The 17,431-nt window shown below is 44.9% G+C and overlaps 1 protein-coding gene across 1 annotated transcript; it reads left to right on the top strand.

The window, feature by feature from the left end:
• Positions 1–1,092: 1,092 nt before the first annotated feature.
• On the top strand, positions 1,093–4,953 carry GPR83 (G protein-coupled receptor 83). The gene is made up of 4 exons (XM_009282186.1): positions 1,093–1,481; positions 2,236–2,361; positions 3,401–3,534; positions 4,311–4,953. The coding sequence occupies exons 1-4, from the start codon at positions 1,095–1,097 to the stop codon at positions 4,933–4,935; spliced, it is 1,272 nt and encodes a 423-aa protein (XP_009280461.1). The 5' UTR covers positions 1,093–1,094; the 3' UTR covers positions 4,936–4,953.
• The last annotated feature ends 12,478 nt before the right edge of the window (positions 4,954–17,431 follow it).

A 17,431-nucleotide genomic window follows, 5' to 3' on the forward strand; every position in this document is an offset into this window, starting at 1 on the left:
TTAAACAAAGCCTTTTATGTACAAAACCTGCTCTGGCTGGGGTTAGCTGACACCACCCAAGCAGATGTGTCCCAGCAGAGGGGCAGCACCTTACATGTGCACTTGTGGAGGGGCACGTCTTTCTGTGCTGTGTAGGATTTGTGCCTCGTAGTCTCCCGATACTGATTTTAGATTTCCTACTGTCTTTTTAGGGGGAAAAGCACACATGGTAACACACATGCTGCCGTCTCATCAGTGCTCGGGTCCAGTGTACGGTTGCCTGTTGCTTTGGATACTGGACTCACTGGGCTGGGACATCCCTTCCTGTCCTCTGTCCCATATAATCACCTCGTTGTAACTGCCTCTGTATTTCTACAAACCCTAGAAAGCACAGTTTCACATCAAACTTTTTATTCCCTTGTCCAAGAAGAAATCCCTGCCAAGGGAAAGCTTTAGTATTTCTCTGTCTCTCTGAGGGAAAAAAGGTCTTTGGAAGAATACTGTAAGTACAGTAAACTGGCTTGTTAGTCACAGTTCATCTGTTACCCCCCTATTCTATGCTAGTTAGGTGTCATGCTGTGAAATAGGCTGAAACTTGCCTGCCAGACCTTTAAAACTGAGCTTAAATTTGAACTGTGTCCTGAAGGGAGCAGAACTGCCACACACGCTGCTGGTTTATAAACAGCACAGAATTTGCATGAGCTGGGCTGCTGGTAGAGAAAAAAGGATGCTGATGACTGGAGAGATTGATTTCTCACAGATGTGCTTATCTTGGAGTAGCGCCCAGGGGAGCGTGACTGTGTGGAAAAGCAGCACGTCAGAGCAGAAATAATGTCATGCAGCCCAATGGCTGCAGAAGATTCCGGCTCGGAGCTCGCCTGCGGGTATAAAGCTGGCTGAAGGAGCAGAAGTAGGAGTGAGCCGAGCGGGAGAGAAGCACGCTGCGGGAGGCAGGAGCATCCACCCGCTCCTGCTGCTTGCACTCTGTGTTTGCAGCCCCTGAGCGCACCCTGGGCTGAGCGAGGGGAGGACAGCTCTCTCGGCACACGGCGCAAGCTCTGCTCTCTTGCAAATGAGCTATTTCCAAATTGGAGGAGCAGAGTGGCATTTCAGAGATGTTGTCCTGTTTTGTCTGGCTCTCTCTCCCCGACTTGGTTAATGCCTTTGTGACCCCAGGAAAGTTGCTTCTCAACAGCAGCCTGGAGAAGACTTTTGTAATCCCAAACATCTCGGGTTTCTTTTCCTGGGATAATGACAGCCTGGCCGACTGGCAGAGCTTTGTGGGCAGGAGCCGGTACAGAGCGGAGTCGCAGAGCATCATGGTGAAAGCCCTGCTCGTCGCGGCGTACTCCTTCATCATTGTCTTCTCTCTCTTCGGCAACATCCTGGTCTGTCACGTTGTCATCAAGACCAAGCGCATGCACTCTGCCACCAGCTTGTTCATTGTGAACCTGGCTGTAGCCGATATCATGATCACGCTCCTCAACACGCCTTTTACACTGGTAAGACTGGGGCAGAGATGCCATAAAGGCATCGCAGTTATTTCAGTGGCCTTTTCTTCTTTATGCTGCTATAGGCAGCGCATGGATGTTCTGCAGATACCTGTCCAGTCCAAATCACAGTGATTGGAGTTATCTTTGGAAAAATCCACGTCTTTTTCTTCTCTAATTCCTGTTACCTAGTTGAAGATCTGAACTTATCCATTTGTTAAAAGTGGCCCTAATAGTACTTGAAAAATAATAACCTCACAGTGATTACTTAGTACTTTGTAGTATCTGGTCTTTTTTTTCCTTCCTTTCTCTGAAGTATTTCCAAGGTAATGCTATGAACCTCTTGAAAAAAAGATTAATGCTCACCATCATTTTGCAAGCTGTGTTGAAAAGCTGTAGTTTGCTTTGAAGTAAGATGAGGTGTATAGGTCAGCCCTATCATGTAAGGAGGACTTAAAAAGGGAAAAAAGAATGTATTGATTCAATAGTTAGACTGCAGAAGGACACACTGTGAATAAAACAGAACAAACATCTTTGGTACTGTGCTGCTGTATTGTCCTGGAGGATATTGCTGGGCCACTGAGCAGCACTAACCTACCTCTTCAGGGTTCAGAAGCCAGAAAATTATACAATTATACAAAGAACCTGCTATTTTAAAAATACCTTTTACATAGCATAAGGAATTATGTGCCAGAGGTGTCTCAGATATCTATAAGCATGTGGTGGTGTGTGGGGCTGCACAAAACTAATGGTATTCTGGTTTTAGGCTCGTTTTGTGAACAGTACCTGGATATTCGGGAAGGAGATGTGCCATGTCAGTAGGTTTGCACAGTACTGCTCCCTCCACGTCTCTGCCTTGACCCTCACAGCCATTGCCGTGGACAGGCACCAGGTGAGAGCTCTCTGAAGCAGATGGAAAGCTGGGGAGGGCATAATTAAAATGAGAAAGGATGATCCCATGTCCTTTCCTTCTCAACTCCCAGATTAATGTAAGAAAGATACATGAGGAGCTGACAGGGTAGGCGAGCAGTTCTTGCTGTCAGATGGAATAGTTTCAAGCCCGCAGCAAGGTGGGAGATTGGAGATGTCCATCACCTTGCGATCGCTTCCAACTGGGGAATGGGAGCTTTTCTGAGGTGGGTAATCCAGTAGCTCTCAAATGAGGAGAAAGTCCAAGATCCTGATAGGAATTCATATGGGCAACCCTCGGCTGGGGTGGTTTGTCTGGCCCATGGAGGAACAGCGTCGTGGATGCAGGGACATCCTGGTTAGCTTCCGCAACTCTGTCTCCCTTTGTTATGGGATGTCTCACCCCTTGTTACCCCAAATACTGGAAAGCTGATTGTACCATACTGGTGTTTGTCACAACCAGAGCTGTGGCTTGCTGTTGATAATAGGCTCAAAACTGGGGACAGTCAGCCATTATCAGTTTGGAGTCACCCAACAACCAAGCAAAACAGAGCAGTACAGTTGACATTTTCTGCTATAAAGCTCCTAAGTTTCCAGAAAATGCACTGGCTGTCAGACGCTTCCCCAGGGAGGTCTAGTTAAATCACAAACCCATGGCTCTTTGGGTCACTGATACTGAAGAGTTTGAGACTATTTTCTCCTTTTTTTTTTTGCTATTAAGTAAATTGAACCTGGAAATGAACATGTGTGCAAGACCTGCTGCTATCCAGTTCTCCCCACGTAGATGCAAATACTGAAATGAGAGGGTAGGACTGGGATCTGAATTTACCCATTCCCATGGTGGAAAAATTCAGGCTTCCATGTACAGCTTACAATCAATGGGAGGTGGGTGAAAACAGTACTGCTTTGCATGCTAAATTTCCACTTTAAGTAATAGATTTAAGGCTGGAAGATTATATGAAAAAATGATATAATTATTTCCTGAAATGGCATAAGCCTGAATACTGGTTTATTTTGCACAGGTTATAATGCACCCTCTGAAACCTCGCATATCTACTGCAAAAGGTATTATCTACATCTCTGTAATTTGGATCATGGCAACTTGTTTTTCCCTACCACATGCTATCTACCAAAAGCTCTTTACATTTGAATACAGGTAAGGATGTGCTTTGCTTTCTTCCACAGTCTTCCTGGAGGCCAAACTCTCAGTGGCCATACTTTCTCATCGTCTGCTGAAAGTCCTGAACTTATGTTGAGGTCAGCCAAATATGGATCTAGTCTATAATTTTCATCAGATTCCTTTTGCAATGGCTGATATTCTGTTCTTGTTTCTATTTTTAATTGTTTTATCTTTATTCTGTCACACTAATCACATGAAATCGGCTAAGAAGTTAGAGAATCTGTCCTGGACCTTCTATTTCTATATGCTGGCATTTTATATGATGTACCAATCTCACCTGTTTGGGCAGACCAGGAATGGGGAAAAAACCTAACAGCCCTGGTATAGTGACAGAATCTGCCTCACCTGCTTGTTCCATAAAATGCTGTCATGAGCCTTGATATGTGGAAAGTGCTTTAATAAGGGAAAGGTCCTTAATATGTGCAGAGGCTGTGTTTCTGTTTGCCAAAGGACAAAGAATAAAACCCTGCTTCTGTGCAGCTGGAAATTTTGTAATTAATGAAATTCATAAAATTGTCATAAGGTCATGAAAGCCCACGAGAAATTATCACCAAATTGCTCACAGGCTGCTCCATGGCTCAAATCCTTGGACAGCAGAGCTCCACATAACTGTGACACGTGCATAAATGAAGATCTGCCTCCAGGTTTTATGGCTGGAGCCCTCTCGCTCCTACCCCCTTGTTTCTGATGTACTTCTCCTCAATGCCCGGCCGTATGCGCTCTCACCCCCTGTCCGGTATCTCCATTTGCAGTGAGGAGGTTACCCGGTGCCTGTGTCTGCCAGATTTCCCTGAGCCTGCTGACCTCTTTTGGAAGTACCTCGACTTAACAACCTTCATTTTGCTCTATGTCCTGCCCCTTCTGATCATCTCTGCCGCCTACATGACAGTGGCCAAGAAACTCTGGCTGCGCAATGTCATCGGGGATGTCACCACTGAGCAGTACTTTGCCCTTCGCAAAAAGAATAAGAAGACCATAAAGATGCTGATGCTTGTTGTCATCCTCTTCTCAGTCTGCTGGTTTCCCTTAAATTGCTACGTCGTCCTCCTCTCCAGCCAGACCATCCGCACCAACAATGCCCTGTACTTCGCCTTTCACTGGTTTGCAATGAGCAGCACCTGCTACAACCCCTTCATCTACTGCTGGCTCAATGACAGCTTCCGATCAGAACTGAAAGCTTTGCTCAACGTGTGCAGAAAACCTCCCGGACCTGCAGAACAGAGGCTTCCCTCCACGGTCCCATCCTACCAACTTGCTTGGCCAGAAAATGGCAACTTCAAGAGGTTGCAGGCCTCCCACGTCCTTCCATCAGCCTCCAACATCCAGTCAGGAAAGACAGACTTCTCTGCAGTTGAGCCGATAGTAGCTGTGAGCTAAACGGTGGCCCTGGGAAATCTTTAAGGACTGCACATCGATTTGGCTAGAGCTAAAATGGTGGTAAGGTGTGGCGCTCTGGCCTACTTAGGGAGTGTGCAACTATGTGTGATAAAACCAAGAAGGAGGTTCTGCCAGAGGTAGCATGAAAGATCTGGATGTTTGATGCAAGCTGATGATAATGGCGTGGAGCCCGTAAAGGGGAGAAAGAAAACTATTCCCAGGAAGGAAATCTCTTTGTCAAGTTGACTTTGGATCAGCTTGCAGGACGAGATTCTCTGCATCTGTGTCGCTGTTAACTACATGACTAAGCCTTTTTACTACTGGGGCTGTGTGTGTGTTTTGCTGCTATTTAAACACTAAAGCAACAAGCTAATCACATCAGGCCTCCCTCCCCCTTTACTAAGTCTCTTAGTAGCAACATGGAAGTGGTCGAGGTGTAGACCTTTAGGTTGTTGGCTTAGATCCAGTGCAGCTGGGTAGGAAGGCATCCCTTCTGAACCGGGGCCTGACAAGTCAAGATCTGTTCAGAATGAATGAACAGATATATTTCACAAATTCATTTTTTTGTGGAAATACCCTCAAGAGAGGCAGAGGGTAAAATGGACATTGATAAATAGAGCAGTCTCTTACATCACAGGCACTTTTTCTAAGGGAGAGTTGAAGAAAGATGCATGCCTATTCTTTGCATAAGTAGATGCCAAACACCAACCTGTTAGCTCAGCGTCTGTTGCCAGTGCTAAATCACACAGAGTTTTTCTTTCCTAAGAGAAAGTCATGAATATTCAGAAAGCTTTTCTTCAAATAGAGAACTAAACCCCAAAAAGCTACTTTGGAGAATGTTGAACATACCATCCACAGTTGGAGAATGGGTGATTAAACACTACTCTGAGTTTGGACTATGACCTTTTGATCAGAGCATCTCTGCATTATTGTCAAGTGGCAGCTAAAGGATCCCACAGTTTGATTTTTTAATTTGCCTTTGAATGTTGCTCTCTTACCCTGTAAAGCACCTGGGTACTTTTCAGATCAGACATTTGGGACATTTCATCCCAACTAAGATGTTAGCTCTCTGGAATCAGTTCATAAATTAACTGCTTTGAGAGAACAGATGATATCTGTGATAGCGAGTAATAAAAGTGGAACATTTCTCTGCAAGATATCCTCCGGTGATTGCATAATTTTGATGCATTTAAAGACAAGTGAGATGTGTCCTTCTTGGAGTGGATAAGGAAATTGATGTGACTGCGGCTGTCTGGAGTAGTTTGCAGGACTTAATGTTCTTAGCAGAAGAAAATCTGATTTTGAATAACGAAAAAAAAGGGCATTCTAAAAACTGTACCTTGTATCGCACAGGAGAGCAATAACTCTCCCTGTGCTGTGGAAATTAGCTTGAATGTCACACCAGGGTGCCCCATTCCACATTCAGCTTGCAGCAGCCAGCAGTGAAGCGAGAGGAATCTTCTTTTTATAAATGACTGTAAGTGGAAAAAAAAAGGGAGAAACTGTTTTTCCCAACGTCCTGTAATAAACTTACATTTCTGAAATAATTTTGTCTTGTGCAGGTCTCTCACACCTGAGTATTTAGACTGAAATGCCTACCACTCCTTGCAGCTAACCTGTCCTTTCACAAGGTGTTATCAGTCTCTCACTTTGAGTCCAGCGCTATTTTCCTACTCTTTATCAAGGTCCCATGAGTCAGAGTACTTTGTATCACTGATGCACAGAATCAAATCTTTCCTCCTGCCTGCTTTGACCGCTTAAGCCAGGTCCCATCTCCTCCCTTAACATTTGTAACACGTCAGCCCTGAATTGGTCAGGCAGTTGGACTAGATGATCGTTGTAGGTCCCTTCCAACTGAACTATTCTGTTCTGTTCTGTTCTGTTCTTTTCTGTTCTATTCTATTCAGCTGGAGATCCCAAACGTGCAGAGCCTGTGAACCACGCTCCCCGGTCAAGTGACAGCAGATCCCACCTCTTTACCAGCAAATAAACCTTTGGGAATGCTGAGTACCTCAAAATCTAATATTATGCACTTAAAAGAGCAAAGCAGTGATAGGATATTTTTAGAACCGCAGTAACCTTGACGTATGCTGAACTGCTGGAAATCAGACTCATTTCCTGATTTCAGTTGGTCAAGATCTGACCTATATGTTCAGTAGAATAAGTTTTAAATTAATGTGCCAAAGCATGTGAGAGAAGCAGGGACCTCAGCCCATTTCTGCTCTACAAGAGAAAGAGGTATGGTAGTGTTGGAGAACCATCTTCGTGAGAGTTTGGGAAGTTAGCCCATCCCTTCCAATGTCCATTCAGTGGAAGTTATCCTTTAATTTTTCCCTTTACCTCTTCCTTTCTGGTAATTATGCAGCTCCACTTTAATTTTGGAGTCCCTCATAACCCCCTGTAGTCATCCTTATAACTTTTTAACTTTATAAATTTTTCTCCCAGGTACTGAAATATTTCCCCAGAAGAGGAAAAATGTGTGTGTACACATATACGCAAGGGATAAAGCAACAAATGAGCTGCCACATTTGGTTCCTTTGGTCAAAAGAAAAATGGTCTCTGTTTACATGCAGTTTCTAGCAGCAACTCTTCGCTCACTGGTAGCAAAGAGGAGGGAGAAGAGCGGTGAAGAGGAAGCCGAGAGGGGAGCGAGCATGTGATGGCAGCAGGAGGAAGAAGAGACTCAGAGACAGGACAGAAGCGAAGGGGGTGGTGTGAGGAAAGGAGATACAGGGAGCCCACGTCATAGTCTTCCTACCTTAATTTTGTCACACATTTTCTAAATGTTGAACAAACCCATGTGCATGGCTATACATTTGTTATTTTGTATTCATTAATAAAAATCTTTCTTTACTTGGATTTCTGGAATGGCTTTACTCAGCTTAAGCTAGTAACGAACAGAAGAGCTTCCCTGTCTGGGGTAAAAGGAGGAGAGGGAGAGGAGATCAAGAGACCCTTCCCAAAAGCATCCGTTCTTCACTCAGGGAAGCAAATTATCAGGGCTATGGTTCGGTTTACCTACAGAGTGACCTGGCTTGAGAATCGGAAAATATCGTCTACTTGTTTTTTGGAAAAAAAGTCTGCTCTTAGGGAAATGCAATATTTCAAATCTTCATATAGTATCCAATATTTTGCAGGATTCTTTCTCTGTTTGGTCACAAATGACTTGAGAGGGGAAGTCTGCCTGGAAATCTGCTTCTGAAAGTTAGGTTTTGCTAGTAGCTTGACCTTCTGCTCTGATCCTTCAAAGCATCTCCACTCCTGTGCATGGCCACATGCTACTCGTGGCTTCTGCCAGACCAACAGTACCATGGCTCTGTCCTGTCAGCATCACCTGCTGGCTGGGGAGAGCTGAGTGAGCACGGGGCTGGGCGACTCTCCTCAGAAAACTAAGGCAAGGCATTTTCAAAGTATGATTCTGCTGTTGTCAGTCTTATTGAAGAGGAGAGGAAAAAATTTTCTTTTGCGTTTTGGATTAATCTTTTTATGCTTTAATGCTTTATTTTTTTCTGTTACATCTTTTCTTTTTTTCTTTTTCCAGTGAGTCCGTAGCTTAAAAGACTCAAGCACAAATACTTACTTCAGTTGTGATTATTCTGTTTGTTGTCTGACGATGACTCAGTTGAGTTAGATGTCCAAAGTTTCTTTCTGGCCCACAAATCATTGCTTTCAGAGTGTTTTCAGAGTTTTGTCTGAATGGTGTCTTTCATTTGTGATACCCATCATCATCAAACACAGGCAGGAGTTTACACTCTGCGCATCCCCCAGGCACAAGACTGATCAGACACTGAAGGGCCTAAAACTTTGAGGGCAAAAAGACTCTCTGTTTCCCTGACAAAGAAGGACATGCTGCCATGACAGCTCTTGCATCAGCTGTCATCCCGTCATTCTGGGGACTCCTAGGAAATCACTATGACTGGTGTATGGACCTTGGTCCTACTGGCCTTGCTGGATGTACTGGGAGCTCCATCTGAGGGAGCTTTTGGTGTGAGAGAGGTTGCAGGTTAATGGTCGATTGGAGCTGATGGACAGACTGGCAGCAGAGGTGAGCCTCAGGTGATGCTCTGCCTACCCAACACTTTAATACAGCTTTGCCAAGCCAGAACCATTTGGACTGAGCCATATTTTACATCAGAGGTCTTTTTTTCCCTTTCAGTGAATGCGGTGCAGTTGTTTTCAAGCACATACATATGTTATAATAGATCCTGCAGCTAGATCCTTGTATTTAGCTTTGTCTGGGACCCGGGGCTCATGGTCTGAACTCAGTAAGATGTTCTTTCTGAAGCTAAAGGTAACATCTTAAGATTCACCATCTTTGGGTGTGGTTATCATCCTTCGAACAGCTACATATGTAGAACCTTGCTGTAACTCCAGCAGACAAAATCCTCAAATGCCCAGTCAAATGCTCCAGGTAGGTCTGAGCAGGGCTCCTGCAGTTACAGCTCTGGATCCTGCACCCCTGCGCCGGATGGAAAACCATTCTCCTCCAAGCTCTGCCCAGTCCTGGATCTGGGCACAGAGGGGGTGTAAGAAGTGCTGAAGCTGTTTGATTTAATTACAGAGAACAGGAGGGGTGAACCTGGTAAAAAGAAAAGAAGAGGCAGATTGAACAGCGAGCCTTAACAGCCTGTCCAGGACTGAGCTAGTGTCCAGCAGCCAGCAGAGGTACAAGTTTTAGAGAGAATGGGGCAGAAGCGTGCAAGAGAAGGACATGATTAAAGCACTAGAAATGGCGCCCTTGAAAACTATACATAATACATTGTGCTACAATGTACTTAACGTGGTACAGGGCAATTTCTGATGAGCATTTCCTAATTAGCTATTTTTCATTTTCTTCATATCTGATTTGGGAATCTGGAGAAACATTTTGCATTCACCGGTGCTGCTGAAATCAGTGGGGGTTGTTCTCTGAGCACACAAAGTGCAGTATGATGCAAACTATTCCAAAAACATCACGTCCCAGGCAATTTAAATTGGGCATCCAGGCTTCATGGGTATTTTTTCATTCTACCCCAGCTCTGTTGCAGACCAGAGGGTTCTTTTAAAATGTGAATACAGCCATTGGTGCATAAACTGCTTTCAGATGCCACCTTGGTGAGTGTGAAGGGATGGGCTGAGTGATGATAAAATGAGATACGTGCACACGGTGGAGATTATCTTCTTTCATTTTCCCTTTTATGTGTGTTTACCTGCTACAGCTGGACTTTTTGCTACCTTTTGAATTTTGGTCTTGTACAGTGCTTTGAAACAGGTGGTTTAGTAGCTAGCCTTAGAAAAACAGATCTGCAAGAACAAGCCCGTGGGGGGCTTTGGTGTGAGAAGGGACTGGTTGCTCTGGAGCATGGTAAGGATCATGCTGTCAGGAGGTTTTTCTTTCCCCTCTGTGAATATAATGAGTCTTCTGCTCACAGCTTTACCAGAGCATAGCTCTCTGGCCCTGTGGTAGTGTGTTCCCCAGAGCTCACCAGTTTGACTGCTATCGGTCACGTCCTTGGTTAACAGTGTAGGTCATTCTTTTAAACCTGGCTCAGTTGTTTCCTCTGGAGCTTTCACACACGTGTCTCTGAAGCAGACTGAGAACATGGCAGAGCAGTGTCTACTGGATAACAAAGAGTACACAAGGCACTGAACAGCTGCTCGTTGCAGGGGATCCACATAGCCTGAGCACAGGTGTTTTGTGGAAAAATGAATTGCATTTAGAGAATGCATCATCTGACATATGAATAAGGGAAGTCAGTTAAGGTCACATAGGTAAAGTTAATGCTGGCATCTCCAAAACCTTGAGTGGTTGGCTCTGCAACTTTCATGATTTAAAGAGTGCTGTGTTTTTTCTATTCAAAAGTGAAATTATTTGTATTGACAATACTGTTTTCTTATTTTTCTATTTCCTTGAAAAATACCATAAGATAACAGGCCTATGAAAATTAACTTACAAGTTCTATGAATTGATGAATGTTAATTCTCTGTTTCTAACAATGTTCCTAGTGTTTTATTCATTTTCTCCATGTAGAATTATGCAGAGACCTTGAAAGGGAACAAAGACGATGCCAGGCTGTATTTGGTCGTGTCTGCTGTTCTGAATAGCAGATGATGTCAGAAGAGGTTTTTAGCTTCCAGCCGTCTGCTGTTCTGAATAGCACTCAGGGGAAAGCAAATCCTTGAAGCCTTTCTTGCACTTGCTGATGTCAGAAGAGGTTTTTAGCTTCCAGCTTTCATTCCCTCCTCTTTCCCTGCCTCCCTCCCTTGAGGCTCTTGTCCCTAGGCCTGTGGTCCATGGCACCACTACTGGTATTGTGACATTTTCTAGCATCAGTGCTGTGAAGATAAAATGTAGCCTCAGTCCAGGGCTTTGCAGCTTTGCAAGTAAAGCCTTTTCTAAGCAGTTAAGCTAAATCGTCACTTGCTAATGAACTTGGTGGCTTCTTTTTTATGTCCTTTGTGAAGAGCTGTCTTTCACTATTTTTTCTTTTGAGAAGACTTTTCTTACCTCTCTGCACTCTTCCAACTTTCCCTTGCAGATGCCATTTTCTAAGCCTCTAAGCCTTCTAAGCTTAATCGTTATGAAAAATCACTAAATTGCCTGTAGATCAGTTGCTTCTACTTTGGTTTTGGCCAATGAAATATAAACTCCATCTGGGATTCCCCTGTAAAAACAGGACAGGGAGGGAAGGAAGGGAAAGGGAATTGCTTGCTGACACTACTCTTTCCTATGAATCCCAGGGGCACCAGTTGATGCCAGTGCCGAGCATCCAGTGGTCAGTCAGTGCTGGCCTCTTTTGCGTCATTTCCAGTGTGTCATAAAAGCATATCTAGTCATGATGGAGACTGAAAGTACAGTGTGTGACTCCTGTAGAACAGATCTATAACTTTGCTAGCTGAAATGCTGCAGTTATCCCCAGATGTAAATGTAAGACGGACAGGAGAACCACAAGTCTGTTCCCTGCAGCCCCACAACCCCTTGCCCGTGTCTGGCCTGAGGGGAGGAAGGGGGCAATGACTCACCAAGACCTATGAATGATTGGTTTTGTCTGAGAAGCCCTTGGTGCTGATGCAGCCACACGTTGCCCTTTTGCTGGGTTTTGCTGCATGCACCACTAGGGTCTGGGGCCTTTGGCTTTCCTGGGCTGGAAAAAAAACAGTTTGTCTCCCTGAAGACAACCTCCCTGGAGAGTAGCTACAGTAACTGTGAGACTATAGAGACAGGACAAGACAACTGGAAAAGATTTATTATGGAGAATAATATATAATTTATTATTATTTATTTCTATAATAGTTTATTTTTATCTCTATGACACTCTATTCACCTGGCACCTAGCATTTATACCTTCTCTAGTATACCCCATGTTGGGGTCCAATCGTGTCGCCTGCAGCTGCGCTGTTTGGAAGGCAGGTGCAAGTAGGGCAATGACCATGTGTTGGAGCTTGGTGGCGAGGCAGCCTTGGCAGAGCAGCAGCAGAGGTCACAGCATCTGTGACCCATTGCAAACCATGGGTCACAGATGTGAAGCACAGTAGCCCAGGGAGCCTGCGTTGTTGATAAATCTGGATGTACGAATGGAAAGGAGGGAAGTCCCAGCCCTGGTACAAAACGACTATTTGGTACAGGAGGTATAACATGGTGTGGTGAAGTAGTACATGGAGCAGAAGCAGCCTCCTGGATGTCAGCTGGGCTGTGGTGATAGGGATGCACAGGCACTTCTGATTTGGGTAGCTGCTTTAGCACGTGGCTCAATAGGTGTGGAATTACTGGGTGTGGATGTCTAGGTGTCCTCTTGTGGAGCTGCTGTGAAGGGATCGTTCTCCTCTGCAGAAGCAGCTCCTACCACAGGCTGAACATCTGAGTTTCTTCTCAGGCAGCCTTCCTCCAAATCCTGGTCCAGCGAAAATGTAGCTGGTGCTGTGTTTTTTACACCAGCACTTCGCTTACAGATTCTTAGCAGGTAGGGAAAAATCTCTCTTAAAAAAGGTGTTGTAGTAGAAGAGTAGCTAAAAAATGCAAAGGAGAGGAGTTAGTTGCCATCATTTCAAGACTGAGAAAGACAGAGATATGATAACTAAGCATTTGAATCAGAAAAGACAAACATGGATATTAAAAAGGACTCTCAGGGGCATTTTAAACCTAAAGTTTAGGCTGAATAAAATGTTCAGTACAGTTCTGTTAAGTGATAACCACCCTTGTGTTTTTGCCACTTGGGAGCAGAGAAGTGTAGGATTTTCAGAAGCATAAAAACTGATTTAGAAACCCAAATGCCGCTAATCTTCAGCCACTTCAGCATGGAATGAGCAAATAGGTTATAATATGATGCTGACATGTATCTTCTCAGCATTCAGCAGATGCCACAAGAATTGGTACTGGGACTAATACTATTTAATATCTTCATCAATGACATAGACAGTGGGATCAAGTGCACCCTCACCAAGTTTGCAGATGGCACCAAGCTGAGTGGTGCAGTTCACTCACGAGAGGGACGGGATGCCATCCAGAGGGACCTTGACAGGCTTGAGGAGTGGGCTTATGTGAACTTCATGAAGTTCAACAAGGCCAAGTGCAAGGTCCTGCACATGGGTCAGGGCAACCCCCGGTATCAATACAGGCTGGGGCATGAAGGGACTGAGAGCAGCCTGCAAAGGACTTGGGGGTACTGGTGGATGAAAAGCTGGACATGAACCGGCAACATGTACTTGCAGCCCAGAAAACCAACTGTATCCTGTGCTACATAAAAAGAAGGGTGGCCAGAAAGTCAAGGGAGGTGATTCTCCCCCCTCTCCTCCACTCTTATGAGACCCCACCTGGAGTACTGCATCCAGCTGTGGGGCCCCCAGCACAAGAAAGACATGGACCTGTTGGAGTGGGTTCAGAGGAGGGCCACAAAAATGATCAGAGGGCTGGAACACCTCTCCTGTGAAGAAGGCTTCATAGCCTTCAGAGGCTGAGAGAGTTGGGGTTGTTCAGCCTGGAGAAGAGAAGGCTCCAAGGAGACCTTATTGCGGCCTTTCAATATATAAAGGAGGCTTATAAGAAAGACTGAGAGAAACTTTTCACTAGGGTGTGTAGTGACAGGACAAAGGGGCAATGGTTTTAAACTGAAAGAGGGTAGGTTTAGATCTGACGTAAAAAAGAAACTTGTTACAATGAGGCTGGTGAGACACTGGAACAGGTTGTCCAGAGAAGTTGTGGATGCCCCATCATTGGAAGTGTTCAAGGTCAGGTTGGATGGGGCTTTGAGCCACCTGATCTAGTGAAAGATGTCCCTGCCCATGGCAGGGGGTTAGAATAGATAATCTTTAAAGGTCCCTTCCAGCCCAAACCATTCCATGATTCTACGATTCTACTTTCTGCACGCATTTTTCCTGAAAAGCGATGCCCGAAACAGAACATTTCAGGTACTCCCTGCCCCATCTCAAGTGGAACAGGAGAACCATCTCCCATGCTTTACACCTGGCATTCCTCCTGTGGTTGTCCAGAGTGATGGCAGGATTTGGATGGGGGATTTGGGGGGTTTTATTGCAAAAGCATCACAGATAATTTGGTGAGTTTAAATCTCCTCCTAATGCCTAGCTGACTATACCCCATTTAATTTCTCCCTCCTAAGTGTAGTTGGTTTTTGCATTTGTCCTTATTTAATTTCACCTATTTGAGTTCAGGCCACTTCTCAAATGGCTTGTGCTCAGTAGTCCATCATCCACTTTGGTACTGAACAGAGCAAGCCTGCAGGGCTCCACTCACAGTGTCTTCCCAATTAAATCCTTGAATTCAAACCTTCTCCAGACTCTTCATCATAGTATTTAACATGCACTAGCAATAGTCTCATGGGAAGCAGGCCAGTCTGTGTCAGTCTCAAGGTCTTTAGCAGTAGAGCACAAGCTTCCACTGCCATCAGACACTGTGGTGCTCAGCAGGAAAAATCCACAACGTTCTTTATTCCACTACATGGGGGTTTTTTTGTGACAGAGAAATTTCTGTTGCAGCCAAAAAAATGGCAAGGGCCAGCTCCTTAGTGGAGATAAATGGAGGGTTTTTTTCTTCACACATGCTTTGCTATGCCTGCCATAATTAGCAGTAAGCCAAGTCAGAGACTGTCTCCTCCAAAGGAAAGCAACAAATAGCTGAAGCATTGTACCTGCATCCATTAGAGGGATATTTCATAGCGTACAGGCAAAACTGACAGCGCATAGCACGGTCAAAGCCTCTTGCTATAATACGTAAAAGGAAGCCAAGGCTCCTTGAAGCATGCTGAGATCATCATCTAAGGAAAAGATGACAGATTTCTCCTGCGCAGAAGAAATGAACCTCAGCTTTGGTTGGTATTGTCTCTGACTGCAGGGCAGTCTACCCCTTCTCCTGTCAGCATGGGATGAACACGTTCTCCTCTCAGTTGATGGAGATGAGAAGAGGGCTGCTAAAAACACAACAATTTCCTGGAGCTTCAGGAATGTTAATGCCATTGTCTCACAGGCATTTTCCAAGGGTATCAGGCACCATCTCCAAACTATCTTTACTTCCACTGCTCTTATGGGAAAAATACTGGGAGGTTCCAGAGATTTCAAAATCACAGTTTTCTGATAAGTATATACTTCCTCCTAATTTCCTTAATGAATGTATTTAACTAGCCACTACTAGCTAATATAAATGTGATTTTTATCTCTGGAGCTCAAAGCACTTAACAAAGGTTGATACCATTGTCTACATTTTGGTACCACAAAGAGAGAGCAGTTACTCACCCCCATCGTTCAATTACTGAGAGTCTTAAATATTTGCATATTGAATGTGAAACTTCAGCATGTTTTTTGATGTATTTTGGGTAGATCATGATTAAAACAGTCTGGCTATGTCCTGCACAGAAGTCATTAATGGACCGCAGTGCGATACCCTAACATCTTTGCCAGCTACGGACTTGTCTGTTCTGTGAAAGCAGAGACTCCCCAGCTTGCTCCAAGACCCAGGCAACATTTGTGCAGAGAAGCTACTGAGCTGGGAGCTCATGTTGAGCTCGGCAACAGTTGGATGAAGCTATACAGCTCTTGGACGTGAGTAGATACACCTGCACAGCGCTGAGCCATGACCCATGCGTGGACTTACCAGATGAGTTTCAGCTCTGTTTTCTTGTGTGCTGCAAGCACAACCGTCGCAGGGCCATGGGCAGGTATTCCCACTAAAATTAGACCTTCATGGACTTAAAAAGAAGCAATGAACAGCTACCATAAAGTGTCAGGTAGTGGAAAAGTGTTTCAAGAGCTTCAGGGATGTCTCATCCCTCTAAATAGACTGACCTAGAAACTGCATGTAGACACACAGACAGAGCTTTAGAATAGCAGTTTCCCAGGAGACTGAGAATAACTATTATTCACAACTTCCTTATTCATAAATCTCTTGGGAGCTGGTGAGAGAGCGTAGTCAGCTCTGCTGCTGATGCAGTCTGCCAGCCCTGTGTCAAAGCCACTGGGCTGTGACAGTCTGCACCCACAGAGGCACCCACATGATATAACAGCTCTTGGAGGCTTGGCTGAGAGAGCTCTTACCTTCCCACAGCCTCTGTGTCTGGTACATCATGACTGGGTAGCTTGGTCTCTTATTTCCTGATCCTTATACCACTGAAGGGGGATGAGGATGGGATTCTCCCCTGCTTTTCCCACCCTGCGCAGCCCAGAAGAAGGGCAGCCCCTGCTCCTTCCCAGGGATGACACGGTGGGCTGGGGAGCAGGTTTGGGCTGGCATTAGAGAAACAGAAACAGGGAAATTCTTTGGCGCATCCTTTCTTCTTCTGGGAACTGTGTCCCCCACAGCCTGTCCTCTGGTTTGCAGGCTTGAAGGGATTTCTGTCAGCCACTGTGAGTCACGGTGGGGTCAAACCTCCTACCTCTTGCCTTAGGCTCAAAGCCTTTTAATTATACTTAGAAAGGCAGGGATGAACCTGGCCATCACCGCAATGTCCCGACCAGAAGAAAAATTGCCTTTATCTATAAAACAAATGCATGGAGATTTCCACCTCCTTCAGATCAGTCTCTCAGCCTCATCTTAGGTGTATCTTTTCTCTGCAGGCTGTATCTGGCAGGCAGGGCTTTTTAGGACAAGACAGGTGTGCCTATCCAACTAAATAACTGAAGGTCTACAAATGATTCCTGGCTCTAAGGTGTCAACTCACTTGTTTCCACAGTGTGTAGGGCTAGCTCCATCTAGAGCAGACCAGCTATGTCATGGTACACAGCCCTTGACGCTGAGCCTCTAGGGTCACAGGGGGATATTAAGACATAATTACATTTTTTTGTATGCTTTTCAGTTGAAAGCACTATAATGTGACAGGTTTGCCAGAGGCCACCAGAATAGCTTTTAATAATATGAAGCTAAGGACATGTATCGGATGTCCTGAAAGCATGCCATAAGAGTCTCTGAAGGTGAAAAACTGGATGGGATATAGAAACATAGAATAGTTTGGGTTGGAAGGGCCCTCTAAAGGTCATCTAGTTCAACCCCCCTGCCATGGGCAGGGACATCTTC

This window comes from Aptenodytes forsteri, unplaced genomic scaffold, assembly GCF_000699145.1.
Source record: "Aptenodytes forsteri isolate BGI_AS27 unplaced genomic scaffold, ASM69914v1 Scaffold75, whole genome shotgun sequence".
Classification (NCBI taxonomy): Eukaryota; Metazoa; Chordata; class Aves; order Sphenisciformes; family Spheniscidae; genus Aptenodytes; species Aptenodytes forsteri.